Raw genomic sequence first — 17,255 nt, forward strand, 5'->3', positions numbered from 1 at the left:
GAGTCTGGCTCTCGAGATTCGGAGGGCGGTGCCTCTTCGATTTTGGAGCAAGCAATCCTGTTGGGAGTGTTGTCTCGAATGTGAGTAAAGGTTGGGCATGTTTGCTAGTCTACCTTGCCACGAAGCACAAAGGTTGACACACAGGGACTTTCCAATTATCCAGCAATGGTACTGTTCCTTTACCCTCTCTTCGCTTTTGAGAAAGTAGTCATGTTGGGAGTCTGGCTCTCGAGATTCGGAGGACGGTGCCTCTTCGATTTTGGAGCAAGCAATCTTGTTGGGAGTGTTTTCTCGAATGTGAGTAAAGGTTGGGCATGTTTGCTAGTCTACCTTGCCACGAAGCACAGAGGTTGACACACAGGGACTTTCCAATTATCCAGCAGTGGTACTGTTCCTTTACCCTTGTGGGTAATAATATGGTAGCTAGACCTTCAAAATTTATGTGTCTAAACTTTGTTAGTGCTGTTTCTTTGCTATTCTTTTACCTTTCTTGGTCAGAGCGATGTAGTGGGAGCTGCAAGCTTCACGTGCTCAACTTTGGCAGAGAACTTTGGCAAAGTTATCTGTGGTACCCATGAGCTATTGTTGCGTGTGGGAAGTGGGTGATTGAACAGTAAGATTCATGTGCTTTCTACTTCACCAGAAGTCTTCGACAGAATGCCCATAATTTCTGCAAAGCTGAGTGTGCGTGTGACAGGTGCTGACAAGGCTAGAAAAGTAGGTGCCTCTTCGATTTCTGAGATCGGCCCTCGTGGTCTCTGAGCAGCCCAGCTTTTGAGAAAGCGAGCGCCTCTTCGATTGATTCGGAGAACGATGCCTCATCGATTTTTGAGAAAGCAATCATGCTGGGGGTCTGGCTCTCGAAGATTCGGGAAGCAGTGTCTCTTCGATTTTTGAGAAAGTAATCATGTTGGGAGTCTGGCTCTCGAGATTCGGAGGGCGGTGCCTCTTCGATTTTGGAGCAAGCAATCTTGTTGGGAGTGTTTTCTCGAATGTGAGTAAAGGTTGGGCATGTTTGCTAGTCTACCTTGCCACGAAGCACAGAGGTTGACACACAGGGACTTTCCAATTATCCAGCAATGGTACTGTTCCTTTACCCTCTCTTCGATTTTTAAGAAAGTAGTCATGTTGGGAGTCTGGCTCTCGAGATTCGGAGGACGATGCCTCTTCGATTTTGGAGCAAGCAATCTTATTGGGAGTGTTTTCTCGAATGTGAGTAAAGGTTGGGCATGTTTGCTAGTCTACCTTGCCACGAAGCACAGAGGTTGACACACAGGGACTTTCCAATTATCCAACAGTGGTACTGTTCCTTTACCCTTGTGGGTAATAATATGGTAGCTAGACCTTCAAAATTTATGGGTCTAAACTTTGTTAGTGCTGTTTCTTTGCTATTCTTTTACCCTTCTTGGTCAGAGCGATGTAGTGGGAGCTGCAAGCTTCACGTGCTCAACTTTGGCAGAGAACTTTGGCAAAGTTATCTGTGGTACCCATGAGCTATTGTTGCGTGTGGGAAGTGGGTGATTGAACAGTAAGATTCATGTGTTTTCTACTTCCCCAGAAGTCTTCGACAGAATGCCCATAATTTCCGCAAAGCTGAGTGTGCGTGTGACAGGTGCTGACAAGGCTGGAAAAGTAGGTGCCTCTTCGATTTCTGAGATCGGCCCTCGTGGTCTCTGGGGAGCCCAGCTTTTGAGAAAGCGAGCGCCTCTTCGATTTCTGAGATCGGCCTTCGTGGTCTTTGAGCAGCTCAACTTTTGAGAAAGCAAACGCCTCTTCGATTTCTGAGATCAACCCTCGTGATCTCTAAGCAGCCCAGCTTTTGAGAAAGCAAACGCCTCTTCGATTTCTGAGCAGGCGCCTCTTCGATTTCTGAAGCTCCGTCGAGTGCAGATTTTTATAGGGGCTGGCATTAAGTTCCAAAGCACACTTGAATCTCCACCAGTAGAAGCTTCATTCTTGCACTTCTAAGATATTGATTTGTCCGACCTCTTCTCTCTTCAACACCTTTGAAAATGTCTGGCCCCTCCGACCGTCGTTTTGACTTGAACCTTGTTGAAGAGGCAGCCTCGCCTTCTCCAGACAACATATGGCGCCCATCCTTCGTCTCCCCTACTGGTCCTCTTACCGTTGGGGATTCCGTGATGAAGAATGATATGACCGCTGCGGTGGTGGCCAGGAACCTTCTCACTCCCAAAGATAACAGACTACTTTCCAAACGGTCTGATGAGTTAGCTGTTAAGGATTCGCTGACTCTCAGTGTTAATGTGCAGGTTCTGTGTCTAATATGGCCCAACGCCTATTTGCTCGAACCCGCCAAGTTGAATCATTGGCGGCTGAAGTGATGAGTCTCAAACAAGAGATTAGAGGGCTCAAGCATGAGAATAAACAGTTGCACCGGCTCGCACATGACTATGCTACAAACATGAAGAGGAAGCTTGACCAGATGAAGGAAACTGATGGTCAGGTTTTACTTGATCATCAGAGATTTGTGGGTTTGTTCCAAAGGCATTTATTGCCTTCGTCTTCTGGGGCTGTACCGCGTAATGAAGCTCCGAATGATCAACCTCTGATGCCTCCTCCTTCTAGGGTTCTGTCCAGTACTGAGGCTCCAAATGATCCCCCTCCGGTGCCTTCTCTTTCTGGGGCTCTACCGACTGCTGAGACTTCTCCTAAGCAACCTTTGTGAAGGCTCCCTCTTGTGTGTTTATTTTGACTCATATATATGTACATATTTGTAGCTTATCAGGGATATCAATAAATAAGCTTTCCTTCATTTCAACGTATTGTGTTAAATACACCAAAGCCTTCTTCGCTAAGTTCTTTGAATTTTCTTTTGTTGAAGCTTGTATGTTGAAGCTTTCTGAGTGGAGCATGTAGGTTGGGGTAGTGTTCCCTTAATTTCCCGAGTGAGGAAAACTTCTCGGTTAGAGACTTGGAAAATCCAAGTCACTGAGTGGGATCGGCTATATGAATCTTAGAACGCCATTGTGCTCGATCATGTGTCATGTCCTTCGTTAGATCCAAGTACTCTAAGTCTTTTCTTAGAGTCTCTTCCAAAGTTTTCCTAGGTCTTCCTCTACCCCTTCAGCCCTGAACCTCTGTCCCATAGTCGCATCTTCTAATCGGAGCGTCAGTAGGCCTTCTTTGCATATGTCCAAACCACCGTAACCGATTTTCTCTCATCTTTCCTTCAATTTCAGCTACTCCTACTTTACCCCGGATATCCTCATTCCTAATCTTATCCTTTCTCGTGTGCCCACACATCCAACGAAGCATCCTCATCTCCGCTACACCCATTTTGTGTACGTGTTGATGTTTCACCGCCCAACATTCTGTGCCATATAGCATCGCCGGCCTTATTGCCGTCCTATAAAATTTTCCCTTGAGCTTCAGTGGCATACGGCGGTCACACAACACGCCGGATGCACTCTTCCACTTCATCCATCCAGCTTGTATTCTATGGTTGAGATCTCCATCTAATTCTCCGTTCTTTTGCAAGATAGATCCTAGGTAACGAAAACGGTCGCTCTTTGGTATTTCTTGATCTCCGATCCTCACCCCTAACTCGTTTTGGCCTCCATTTGCACTGAACTTGCACTCCATATATTCTGTCTTTGATCGGCTTAGGCGAAGACCTTTAGATTCCAACACTTCTCTCCAAAGGTTAAGCTTTGCATTTACCCCTTCCTGAGTTTCATCTATCAACACTATATCGTCTGCGAAAAGCATACACCAAGGAATATCATCTTGAATATGTCCTGTTAACTCATCCATTACCAACGCAAAAAGGTAAGGACTTAAGGATGAGCCTTGATGTAATCCTACAGTTATGGGAAAGCTTTCGGTTTGTCCTTCATGAGTTCTTACGGCAGTCTTTGCTCCTTCATACATATCCTTTATAGCTTGGATATATGCTACTCGTACTCCTTTCTTCTCTAAAATCCTCCAAAGAATGTCTCTTGGGACCCTATCATACGCTTTTTCCAAATCTATAAAGACCATGTGTAAATCCTTTTTCCCATCTCTATATCTTTCCATCAATCTTCGTAAGAGATAGATTGCCTCCATGGTTGAGCGCCCTGGCATGAACTCGAATTGGTTGTCCGAAACCCGTGTCTCTTGCCTCAATCTATGCTCAATGACTCTCTCCCAGAGCTTCATTGTATGACTCATTAGCTTAATACCCCTATAGTTCATGCAATTTTGTACGTCGCCCTTATTCTTGTAGATAGGCACCAAAGTGCTCGTTCGCCACTCATTTGGCATCTTCTTCGTTTTCAAAATCCTATTGAAAAGGTCAGTGAGCCATGTTATACCTGTCTCTCCCAAAAGTTTCCACACTTCGATTGGTATATTGTCTGGGCCTATTGCTTTTTTATGCTTCATCTTCTTCAAAGCTACAACCACTTATTCCTTCCGGATTCGACGATAAAAGGAGTAGTTTCTACACTCTTCTGAGTTACTTAACTCCCCTAAAGAAGCACTCATTTCATGTCCTTCATTGAAAAGATTATGAAAATAACCTCTCCATCTGTCTTTAACCGCGTTCTCTGTAGCAAGAACCTTTCCATCCTCATCCTTGATGCACCTCACTTGGTTTAGGTCCCTTGTCTTCTTTTCCCTTGCTCTAGATAGTTTATAGATATCCAACTCTCCTCTTTGGTATCTAGTCGTTTATACATATCGTCGTAAGCTGCTAACTTAGCTTCTCTGACAGCTTTCTTCGCCTCTTGCTTCGCTTTTCTATACCTTTCACCATTTTCATCGGTCCTCTCCTTGTATAAGGCTTTACAACATTCCTTCTTAGCCTTTACCTTTATTTGTACCTTCTCATTCCACCACCAAGATTCCTTTTGGTGTGGGGCAAAGCCCTTGGACTCTCCTAATACCTCTTTTGCTACTTTTCGGATACAACTAGCCATGGAATCCCACATTTGGCTAGCTTCCCCCTCTCTATCCCACACACATTGGGTGATTACCTTCTCTTTGAAAATGACTTGTTTTTCTTCTTTTAGATTCCACCATCTAGTCCTTGGGCACTTCCAAGTCTTGTTCTTTTGTCTTACTCTTTTGATATGTACATCCATCACCAACAAGCGATGTTGATTAGCCACGCTCTCTCCTGGTATAACTTTGCAATCCTTACAAGTTATACGATCCCCTTTCCTCATTAGAAGAAAATCTATTTGTGTTTTTGACGACCCACTCTTGTAGGTGATCACATGTTCTTCTCTCTTCTTAAAGAAGGTGTTGGCTAAGAAGAGATCATATGCCATTGCAAAATCCAAGATAGCTTCCCCATCCTCGTTTCTCTCCCCAAAACCATGGCCACCATGAAAACCTCCATAGTTGCCTGTCTCCCTGCCCACGTGTCCATTTAAATCTCCTCCTATAAATAACTTCTCCGTCTGAGCAATTCCTTGCACCAAGTCTCCAAGATCTTCCCAAAATTTCTCCTTCGAACTCGTATCCAACCCTACTTGAGGTGCGTACGCACTAATCACATTGATAAGTTCTTGTCCTATTACAATCTTGATTGCCATGATTCTATCTCCTACCCTCTTGACATCTACAACATCTTGTACCAAGGTATTGTCCACGATGATGCCAACACCGTTTCTCGTTCTATTTGTGCCCGAATACCAAAGTTTAAACCCTGAGTTTTCTAGATCCTTTGCCTTACTACCAACCCACTTAGTTTCTTGTAGGCACATAATATTTATCCTTCTCCTCACCATAACTTCCGCTACTTCCATAGATTTTCCCGTTAAGGTTCCTATATTCCACGTTCCTAAACGCATTTTGCTCTCTTGAACTCTACCCTTCTGTCCTAGCTTCTTCACCCTCCCCCGTCTAATAGGATCAAAGTACTTCTTTTGTGTGTCCCGGGTAAAGTTGATAGGAGCATATGCTCCCAAACAACTTTGAGTGGAGTCGTTCGAAAAGAAGTTTCTATGGAGTTTAGACAGACATATATAGATAAAGTAAGTTAGCCTTTCACATGGAAAGAATATTAGATTTTTAGTACTTATGTACATATCGCAGCAGTTAGAATATATATAGATATATATAGTATAATGTATATCTGAGTGACCTAACCTTCTTAGTTCTTTTATTTCCTTTATTAAATATAAATCTCCGTAATTAAGTAGCAGTTCTTACTACTTTAAACATATTCTGACAATTCATGCTGTGAGCTCAGGCATTTTTCTTCATTGTTCTTATTGGATTTCTCATGAAATAATACACAATTCAATCCACGTGATTATTTACTGGTGTGCCAAAACGCTACTACCACCAAGCAGTGGCGGAGCCAGAATTCTGAATGAAGAGGGGCCTTTCACAAATATATATATATATATATATATATATATATATATATATATATATGTATGAGTGTGTGTAAAAAGTTGAATTCATAACATGTTGACATTTACAATTTGTGTAATCCTCACAAAACTAAAAAAATTCTCTTAAATTCAATACTAAGAAGAAAAAAATGTAAAAACCCAGACAACCAAGTAAGAGGTAGGTTGTGGAAGGCTAAAGAAAATACAAAGAAGTAGAAAAAGAAGGAAAAGAGGGAGAGGTCTGCAAATAAAGAAGGTGGGTTGCTTTAGAAAATTATAGGGTGTATATTACTGTTAGGTGAGAGAATCGAAACAGAAGTGGGATTGCTTTGTCCATTTAAAATTGCACATCTATTTTAAAACTCCCCTGCCAAACTTATCGTTTCATTAGACAGCTGAAAAGATTTAAAATCAAAACAGCTTAACGACGTTGTTTGCTTCATCTTCTTCCATGAGGTTCACACCTCAGATGAAGTCAGGATGGGCCGGGGACTACCCTAGTCCCTTGGTGGCTCCGCCCACCAAGTGATATTTAAAAAGGCACCAAAACATCATGGGAAATAATAAAATCCCTTAATTACATGACCATGTGCATCTCACGAAACTCAATGACCTAATTTTCTGGTATGGAGGTGTGTTGCTGTCCAGCATGCTGGGGGGAGAAGGAGCAAGCAGGAACGCTGGAGGAAGTCGCTTTTGGCACTCCTAAGGTCAACTGTGACACCTTGATGGCAGGAGGAGTTGGATGGATCGTTAGAGATAGCGTCGGGTGGTTTCAGATGGAAGGAGGGAGGGGGAGGTTTCCTTGTGCTTCTAGTTTTATAGTGGAGGCAGAAGCAGATGCGTTGCATGTACGTATTGACTAATAAGGGTTCATGCACGTACGTAACTGTAGAATCAGATTCATCAACTCTCATACCTATGCTAGAAGGTGCCCGGTTGACATGTGTGTCTACTGGAGGTATATTCGGTTGACGAAAGATTTTCATTTTCCCATTGTCGGTGTTGTAACGATGCAGCATACTCTATGACTTTATGTCTAGAGTCTAATAGACTAAACTCCATCTTTTTAGACTGGCTATATATACGGTTGTTTTGTAATGACGTAAATGTTACTATTCGAATTTAATGAATAAAACTGCTATTATTTGAAGAAGAAAACAAAACAAAACCTGTAAAGGCTAATTATGAAGTTGATAATCTTAAATAAGTATAGTGCCTAGTGGTATGAAATTTTTAGAATAAAAAATCGTATATAGATAATATATTGCACCATTTACATAAAATCGGAATAATCATGTCATTTGTCTTCATTACAAATTTACAACCACTAATTCAATCGATTAAAAATAAAAAGAAAGAATCAGACCCATTAGGGAAATAAGCACCATACAATCATTTGATTAATTGCAAATCCACCATAGAAAGCATAACAAAAAGTACAGTAAGAGGGCAAACCCAGCCATATCCCTTTCTTCAGCCAGAAAAATCAAATCAAGAGGTGATCGATTAGCAAAAATAGAAGGGGTTAATATATAATTAACTAATTGAACACACAAAAAAACACTAATTAAGCATCATCACTAAGTAGTAGTGGTAGTGTTGATGTGAAATATGCGACCGCAGCTATAAACTGAGCAAAACGCTTGCAATGCCATCAATAGCAAAAGAAAAACGGCAGCCAGCAAAGCAAGAATTGGCCAGCAACCAACCACATAAACCTTGAAAATTTTTGCCATTTTAACCTTCCATCTACCGTTGTAATACTTGTTCACATCTTCAATCGCCTGGTCCAAGAATGGCACTTTCGTCAACCGAATCGACTTGCTCATACCATTAAACAGATTGGCCACTTCTTCATCACTCTTCAAACGGTTCAGAATTATACCTTTTTCTCTAAGCAGCTTTGCGTCCTCCTCCGTGTCTATAATCCCGTTCATCATTTCTGTGTAGCGTGTAAAAACCAACTGCCCTGATGCATTTGATGCTTCATAAGTTACCAAGTTTCTCAGGATCACCTCTGCGTTCACATCTAAGCTAGTTGCGGGGAGGTAAAGTGTGACCGTTTTGGGATCAAAGGATATGGATGAAATGCAACCCTTTGTTGGCACAAAACGGATCCCGGATTCCATAAGATCAGACACAGAAGGGATAGTAATCTCCTCTACCAATGGCGGTTTGTTGACGGAACTCTCATTTTCGGGTTTGATTTCTTCTTTGTCTTGGGAGGAGAATAAATAAGCAACAGGTTGTTTCAAAAGTGCAAATCCAGGAAGGCTGGAGAGGATTGTCCAAGGCAATTTAAATATCACTTTAATAGGTCCGGATACAAGTATGTTTTTAAGGAGACGTACCGGCCCTTTGTTTAGTTTCGACAGCAGATTCCATACTTCCTCAAGAAATTGTTTAACGTAATTCGGGCTCTTTGTAGATTTTGACTCCTTGTCTTCGTCTGTGCCTTCGCCTTGATCCTCAGCTTCTACAATTTCAGAGGGCCGGCGTTCCAGTTTGGGGGTGATCATTTGGTACAAAAAGTCTAGCAAGTGAGCACATTCTGAGACTTTGATCTTCGGCAGGTCCTCATCCTTCATCTTGAAGGGTGAAAGCTCTTTGCACAATCCCATCAACATCGAAAGCAGCATCTCGTCAGCGGTTTCCAACGATTGGAATCGAAACTCCAACATTTTTCTCAAAACAAATAGTGGGATTTGGTTCTCAAGCATTACCAAGTCCCTTAGAATTGAATGGTGTGCTGAGTTCCTGCCTGAATAGTCAACCAAGCGTGACATCTTTGAGGAAACTCTGGTCAAAATCTTCCCTTCTTTGGCTCCATAGACTTGGACCATCTCTAGCAAGAATGATGCATCGATCGCCATCATCCACCCTAGAGTCTCACCATTGAAATCCAGGTACTTGTGGTAGCAAGCACGAATACGCGGCTCAAGCTTTATCAATTGATCAACAAGATTTTGGAACTTAAGGCACTGGAGATTCTTTTGTGTTCTTTTAGCTGCAGCCACTTTGTACCTCTCCATCTCGTAGAGCTCCGGACGCAAATAATGGTAAGGACCAATTGCAACTTCTTGTGGGGTGTAGGAATCAGGATCACTTGCCAAAAGGGTTTTCGGGACATTGAAAATGGAAACGGGGATTTCGCTATCATCGTCGAGCTCTTCCTCGAGTGTTTTTCGGATTTGAATAACCCATTGGAACTCGTTGAAGTTCGAACTAGATTTGGAAGAGAAACTTTGTTGGAGAGAAGACATGTTTATGGTGTGTTGTTCTAGCTTTTTTTAGGATCATAAACTTTTTTGGTGGGTTGAAAGACAGTTTCTGATCAGATTGTGAGGAAGTTATGAGAAGAACTAAGGAGAGAGTCCTCATATTAATATTGTCATTAGTGACCTTTAAGAGTGTTTTTGAATTTATCAATTGTGAATGCGTTTTCCTCATGCTTTAATTGTTTACTATATGAAATGTGTCTTTCACCTTGCTCATGACATAGATCTGAGTTGGCTACGGCATGTCTTCATTATATCAAATTCTAATCCTTCTAAGTAATTGGTGTTAGCAAGAGTAGAGAGGATGTAGAGTGATGAGCATGAGAGATTTTTCAGTGTGTTAGAAAAATGGTCCGGTACGTCAAGTGTAATAATACAATTAGTTGGAAACTTGAAAAAGAAAATTTAAACAATTGCGTTATAACATTTAGTGTACTGAATCATATTTCTAGCACAATGAAAATTTTCTTTATAATTAAGAATAAGTTAAATCAAAAGTTTGACACCCTTAAATATAACGAAAAATATGTAATAATTCATCTATTGGTGACAGGGAGTTATATGTTTGTTATTCCCACTTGGTGCAAGTAGGATTAATGTAGTGTGAGAATCATAATCATTGGGCTCCATTTCACGTGTAGAAGCCCTGTGGGATGATAGTGCCATGTTGGCCTTTAAAGAAAGGAATAAAAAAAAAAGAGAGAATTCGTTGTGGAATCCACAACACATTAAATTTCAACGATCCGAACCGTTTATTTTTTAAGTTGTACATCATAAATCATCCTTGCAAAATATTAGCCAAATCAGAAATATTTAAGATATTTAATTGAGTTCAAAGAAATGAACAAATACTTCGTTATGCAAGAAACAATGAAATTTGATGTTGATAATTAAATAGGCAAATGATTGTCACTCAGTACTACAGTCTGTTGGTATTCCTCTTCACTTGGAAGTGACAGGTCTTAGGTTCGAATCTCGTGAATGGCGAATTTGATATCAAATTAGGCTGCCCATTGTATGACATTTAGTACTACAATATAATTGTAATTTTTTTCACATGTAATTGAGAGGTTTTCAGTTTGATTTTCATTAAAGAAAAATTCGAATCACATTATTATTAGTTTATTGTGAGGCTAACACATGCCTTCTCTCTTATTATAGATAATATCGTTCGTTAAAAGAAAATAATTAATTAATTCTTGTTCCGTCTAAAAAACAGACAACAGACTAACTCTTGATCTAATGATAAATCTTTTACCAGTATTTAAAAGAAGTTAATTTGATGTGTAAAAGTAAACTAACTCTGAATCTAACGATAACTCTTTCATCGGTATTTGAAAGTTTCAAGTTCAATTTCAATCCCTAGTGATTAAAAAATAAAGTAAAATCCTAATTGATGTGGTCGATTTTTTATACGTATGCCAACAATTATTACACAACTATCACGTTATGTGTCACATTAGTTAGGTTTTAATTTTTTTTTTTTTTTAAAAGGAGACAATTTGTGACAAGCCACGATTATCCACCATTTCCGGGCCGGAGATGCTATAAGGAATTTCACCCTTGCCCATTGCTACGGTCAAGCAGACTCACCAACTCAGAGCATCAAACCCGAGACTTTCCATATTTTTTTGTTTGTTTATTGAAAAGCCACATTCCACTTTAATTCTAAAATGTTGAGATAATAGTTAGTGTATGTCATATTACTCATTTTTTTACCCTAAATTCATCCACCATACGAAAAAATGTGTCAAGTTAGTCATTTATAAAATGTTGAGATAATAGTTTGTGTACATCACATTACTCTTTTTGCTTTACAAACGATAAGATAATTACATCTAAACTACGGAGAGATGCAAATTCGAACTTCAATGTAGATGATAAAGTATACTGCTTTAGTCAACTTGGCTAAACTCATATTTATTTGGATTATATTACTCTTAATATTTTATAATTGTGGCGTGGAGGGCTTACATTTCATAATATTAGCATAAACCCTATCCTAACTTAATAATTCGTTAACTGGAATCGAATTACATCAGCATTGACAAAAGAGGACAACCATATTGGTTCCTTCCCTAGCCGTGAATAATGGTTAGTTTAATAATTCTTTTGGAAGATTTGAGTTTAATAACTAAACACAAAGATAGAAGATAAGTATGCCAAGAAAAAACACATCCGTTATAGCCAAATTCTTTGCCAACTCTCTTTTTCCATGAAGTTCCATGTTTGCAATTCGAATTACTTTTATAGGTAGCTCAAGTTTGCAATTTTAATTATGATCTTCTTGTAAACAAAGTATGACACTGTGCTTGGTATTAACACACAATCCAACTCACCATAACAGTTTTCTGTTTACTTTGTGCAACTAATTGTTGTCTTAGTGTAATTAGTTATACTTGATTAGATGCTGATTATGATTAGCAGGTGTATATATACACAGTTGTAAAGATTCTTTCAATTAATGAAAATAGCACAATTCATAACTCATCATATGGTATCAACCGCCATTGCTTAACCGCCTCTTCACGATCCTCTCCATCTCTTCATGATTCTCACTGACCTTCACTTCTCGATCGATTTTCTTTGCGTCTCTCTTCATGATTTTCTTCAATTCTTGATCGATTTTTCGTCTCTTTGATCTTTAATCTTTGTTTTTCTCTACTTCTCCGATGACATCTTCGGATTCTTCTCCGGCGAATCCTAACATTCTTGCCCCCAATTCATCTTCGATGAACCCTAACCCTAATTCTCCAATTTCATCAATTTCTTCGATTATAATTCTCCAATTTCATCTATTTCTTCGATTATAATCCAAAACATTAGTTGTATGGTTCCCATGAAGCTCAAACGAGACAATTATCTCGTCTGGAAGACGTTCTTTGCTCCAATTTTTCGTCGTTACAAGCTTACTGGAATTCTTGATGACACTGAGGTATGTCCACCGCCATATCTTCTTGACGGTTCTGGACAACACCGGTGTTCCGAATCCAGCCTTTGAAACTTGGTATGAGAAGGATCAAAACATCCTCATTTGGTTGAATTCCACTATCTCTAAAGAAATCATACCTTTCACTGTCGGTGTATCATCTTCTCACGAACTATGGATCAATCTTGAACAATGCTTCAGTGGAGTTTCTGTTGCGCACATTCACCAACTCCGCACTTGCCTTCACTCAGTTCAGAAAGGTGGTCTTTCATTCTCTGAATACATTCAACAAATCAAGAGTATCTCGGATGCTTTAATGGTTATTGGCACGCCAGTTTCTGATCATGACCTTATTGCTGTTACGCTTAATGGTCTCTCTGATGAGTACGAGTCATTTATTGATTCTATCATGATGCGAATTTCCTCACAACTCTTGATGAACTTCATGGCTTATTGATCAACAAAGAACTTTTCATGAGTCAAAAGAAAAAAATATGTTGTTCCTTCTATTTTAGAACCTTTTCATGCTTATGCTGCTCAGTCTCAGCATTCTCAGGCTCCGATTCTTCCAACGCCTCAATTCAATGCCTTTCCCCAAACTTTTGATGCTCCATACTCCAACTACAATTCTTCTAAGAATTATCAAGGCAGCAATCGTGGTCATAACCGCAGCAATAATCGTGGCAAACAATCGTAGTTTCAACAATTATTGTGGGTCTGTGTCACACCCCAAAACTTGAGATGTGAGATTAAGTAAAATAAATAGAACAAAGTGGTCGTTTAAGGATGCAAAACAAATTTCATCTTAAGATTATGTCGACGAAAAGTTAAATCCCCCAATTTCCATAAAGTTAAACTACAAAAGTCAATTTAAAGAAATAGAGTTAAAGGTCTCATGGTAATACAAACTACAAAAGCGACCTGAATCGTAAAATTCATCGAAAATAGCTTGTTCAACCAAAATGCGTGAAAATTTCCAGATCCAATGTTAACCCACGAAACTAAGTTGTGTCAAAATTTCATTGATTTTCGAGTTCAGGAAGTATAGGAAAATGTTAAAACTAAAACAGGCATGTTGCTGTTTTCCTGTAAGAACAATTTCAGCAGCTCCAAATTACTTTGCAAGCAAAACTATCTATATTCCAAATCTGATTTTTTGCAACATTCCACTTAGGTAATAGATACACACCCACAGTTTTAAACATAACCAAGTTCATAGTGGTTCTTCAAGAGCCATTCATAAAACCTTACAGATTAAAATAAGTTCACAAAAGACCTTTAGGTCTTCTAACAAGAAAACATTTTCAGGCTATTTGAGGAAATTGTACATGAGCAAAACTATACAAGCCAAAAGACAAGTAGTTATATATACATGGTTTTCATAGCCCAGGTAAGTAGAATCTCCAACCCACCGAGGTCGACATCATTTTAGTCTACTACGCCACAAAATGATCATTTACAAACAAAAACTAACTATACAAACACTTTGGCAGCTCACCCAAAAGAAGTGTACGCCTCCCGTCAACTAACCCACACTAGAGCTGCCACTTGAAAATCAGCTAGTCGACTCTACACACCTAAAAGTACATGTGTAGAAAAACGGGGTGAGCATAAAATGCCCAGTAGGGGTAAGTCCGTATTCATTTAAAATCTCTAGTGCATGCCGAAAGTAATAAAAGTGATTCAAAACAGTTTATTTTCACCACCACATAATCCAACAATTTAAAAATTTATGGAAAGTAACATATGACAGAAAAACCAAAGGTTTCGGAGCATTAGCAACTTGATAACAACGGTACAACACACAAGTTCAAAAATCACTTCTTTTGTCATAAGGATAACAAAGCCATTATCATTTAAAGAATCACTAGCACACCAAATCACAAAGATCTTCTTTTATCCCAAACAAGTGACAAGCAGATTGGAAAGAACCGTAATATACCTGACCAATACACATATCACATGTATTTATCACTTTCGTAACTCATTCTCACAACCCCCACACATGGAGCTTTCCCCGGGGAACCTTGGGTCATTGTGCCCATAATCAAACAACTTCACGGGTCATTGTGCCCATTCATACATTTCTCAACATTCTCAACTGCACATGTATTACACTACTTTCCATCTACTTTCACAATTTGAACATTCGTATTGAGATGCTTCAATATTTGGTATTGAGTAAAATAAGAGGCATGCACATCAAAACAAAATCTTGAAAAAAATCATTTCAATCACTTTAAACTCACCAAAGTTGTAGTAACGGAATTTGAATCATTTAGATCAAACCATAGTGCAATATTTTCTCCACTTCTTTTACATAATCGAAAAAGAAAACATTTTAAGTAAGCTTAAAAAATGTTCAAATGCCATCAATCCTTAATCAAGTAAAAATGAAAAACCAAAATATTTTATTTTTTGATTAAAACTCCCCTACCTCAACACAATTTCTTGATATTCAACTTCCAGGGTGTTCGTCAACTTGTGTTGTCCCCTTGTCCTTCTCTTCCTTATCTATAAACAAGAAAAATCATTACACACCACTTATACAAATATCTAACAACATACCCTAATTCAAGGTTAATTGGGGACTTAAATCAAACACTTGGTGCTCAACTCTAAAACTATAACATGAACTATGATACCTTCATGTTCTTTTACTCCCACCCAAACTAATTCATGGGTTAACAAACCAAAAAAAATCAAATAGATTCCAAAGGTAAGAAATAGATACATTAAATGGAGACAAAGGAAAGATCCTCACTTGTTCTAATCTTCACAAGCAAAGAAAATTAAACTCCTCTTCCTTAGATTTCCTTTTTGACAAGTGAAGAGCTAAAAGGGGTAAACCCCTTTCATTATTTTCGGCTGGAGGGAAGACAGGAAGGGAACATAGGGATTTCTAGAACCCATCCCTTTTTTTATATCCCAAACGTCAACTTTACCTCCTTTTTTTTTTCTTTATATATATATATATATATATATATATATATATATATATATATATATATATTTTTTTTTTTTTTTCAATGGCCAAAGGCCAATTGATCTAATCTCAAATAAGGCAAAACAATTTTTGCTAACAAAGACCACAAGTGATTCACTCTTAATCCCCACTTAAAATTTTCGAGATATTACAATCTGGCAATTTTCGAGGCACCTCTTACAATCCAAGTCGTTCTTCAGGAGGATCAAATCGATAGTACTTTGGTGGCCGAGTTCCCTATCAAATCTGTCACTCTCAGGATCATGAAACAATTGACTACTTCGAACGCATGAATCATGCCTTTGCTGGAAAAATTCCACCAGCTAAATTAGCAAGGATGCGTGCTTATACCATTGCTAAATCTTCTTGTCCTACCTGGATTTTGGACTCTGGAGCTACCTCACGTATCACAAATGATATATCTTCCATTCATTCTCATATGCCTTATCAAGGTGAAGACAAGGTTTATATCGGTGATGATCAAGGTATGCCCATTCACCACACTGGTACTTCTGTTCTTAAAACTCCAACTGCGACATTTAAGTTGAACAATGTTCTTCATGTTCCTCATATGAAGTTTAATATTCTTTCTGCATATCAAATTTTAAAGGATAATTACTGTCAATTAATCCTTGATTTTGATGGTTCTACAATCAAGGACCGTTCTACAGGGAAGATGTTTTTTTAGGGGCCAGTTAGCTCTGATTTTTATCCCGTCCAAGGTACTTCTCATGCTTCTGTCCGTGCTCCAGCATCTACATCGTCCTGTGCAAAAATTAGTACTCCAACTTCATTACAACTTTGGCATAAGAGGCTTGGACATCCCTCTTCTACAATTTTCAGGAAGATATTAACTAGAAATAAGCTTGCTTACACTGGCAAACAGTCTGTATGTTTCTTTTGTCAAGATTGTGCCATTGGAAAAAATCATAAGCTGCCATTTTCTGTAAGTACTAGTAGTACTACTCACAGTCTAGAAATTGTTCACTGTGATGTTTGGGGCCCTGCTTCTATATCCTCTATTAGTGGATATAAATTCTATGTTTTATTTGTTGATGAGTTTACCAAATGTAATTGGTTGTTTCCTTTGAAGTCAAAATCTGAGGTTTTCTCCATATTTGTACATTTCAAATCATATGTTGAAAAGTTGACTAGAAACAAAATCAAGATTCTGCGATCTGATTCAAGGGGTGAGTTCACAAGTTCTCAGTTTAATTCATTTCTTATTCAACATGGTATTTTGCATCAATTCAGTTGCCCTCACACCCCAAAGCAAAATGGGTGTGTAGAGAGGAAACACCCCAAAGCAAAATGGGTGTGTAGAGAGAAAACATAGGCATTTAACTGAGCCTACTAGAACACTGCTTGCTGCTTCTAAAGTCCCTCATAAGTTTTGGGTTAAGGCTTTCTCCATTGCAGTTTATCTAGTTAACACATTGCCTATTTCTGGCTTGGATAAATCACCATGGGAGCTTCTGTTTAATAAACCTCCAGATTACTCAAGGTTAAAGGCCTTTGCACGTAGTTGTTATCCTTGACTCAAGCCTTATGTTTCTTCTAAACTTGATGACAAGAGTACACCATATGCCTTTCTTGGTTATAGTTTGAAGCATAAGGGCTATAGATGTTTAGATATGCAAACATCTTGGATTTATATTTCTAGGCATGTCTTGTTTAATGAGTCATTTGCCATTTCATTAAAAGCCCCT

General features: G+C 38.9%; 1 protein-coding gene and 1 long non-coding RNA gene across 2 annotated transcripts; one reads left to right on the forward strand and one right to left on the reverse strand.

Annotated features, from left to right (window-relative positions):
• The first annotated feature begins 676 nt into the window (after positions 1-676).
• Positions 677-1,549, forward strand: LOC126611344 (uncharacterized). Its single transcript, XR_007618810.1, has 2 exons — positions 677-1,004; positions 1,223-1,549. It is a non-coding gene; the product is annotated as an uncharacterized LOC126611344 (long non-coding RNA).
• A 6,178-nt stretch (positions 1,550-7,727) lies between these two features.
• Positions 7,728-9,795, reverse strand: LOC126611331 (putative UPF0481 protein At3g02645). Its single transcript, XM_050279558.1, has one exon. It carries the CDS (start codon positions 9,614-9,616, stop codon positions 7,934-7,936), a length of 1,683 nt encoding a protein of 560 aa, XP_050135515.1. The 5' UTR covers positions 9,617-9,795; the 3' UTR covers positions 7,728-7,933.
• Between the last annotated feature and the right edge of the window lie 7,460 nt (positions 9,796-17,255).

The sequence above is a fragment of the Malus sylvestris genome, chromosome 17, assembly GCF_916048215.2.
Source record: "Malus sylvestris chromosome 17, drMalSylv7.2, whole genome shotgun sequence".
Classification (NCBI taxonomy): domain Eukaryota; kingdom Viridiplantae; phylum Streptophyta; class Magnoliopsida; order Rosales; family Rosaceae; genus Malus; species Malus sylvestris.

Excerpts from the sequence above, each read along its gene's own strand:
- LOC126611331 (XM_050279558.1), bottom strand. The coding sequence starts at position 9,616 with ATGTCTTCTCTCCAACAAAGTTTCTCTTCCAAATCTAGTTCGAACTTC.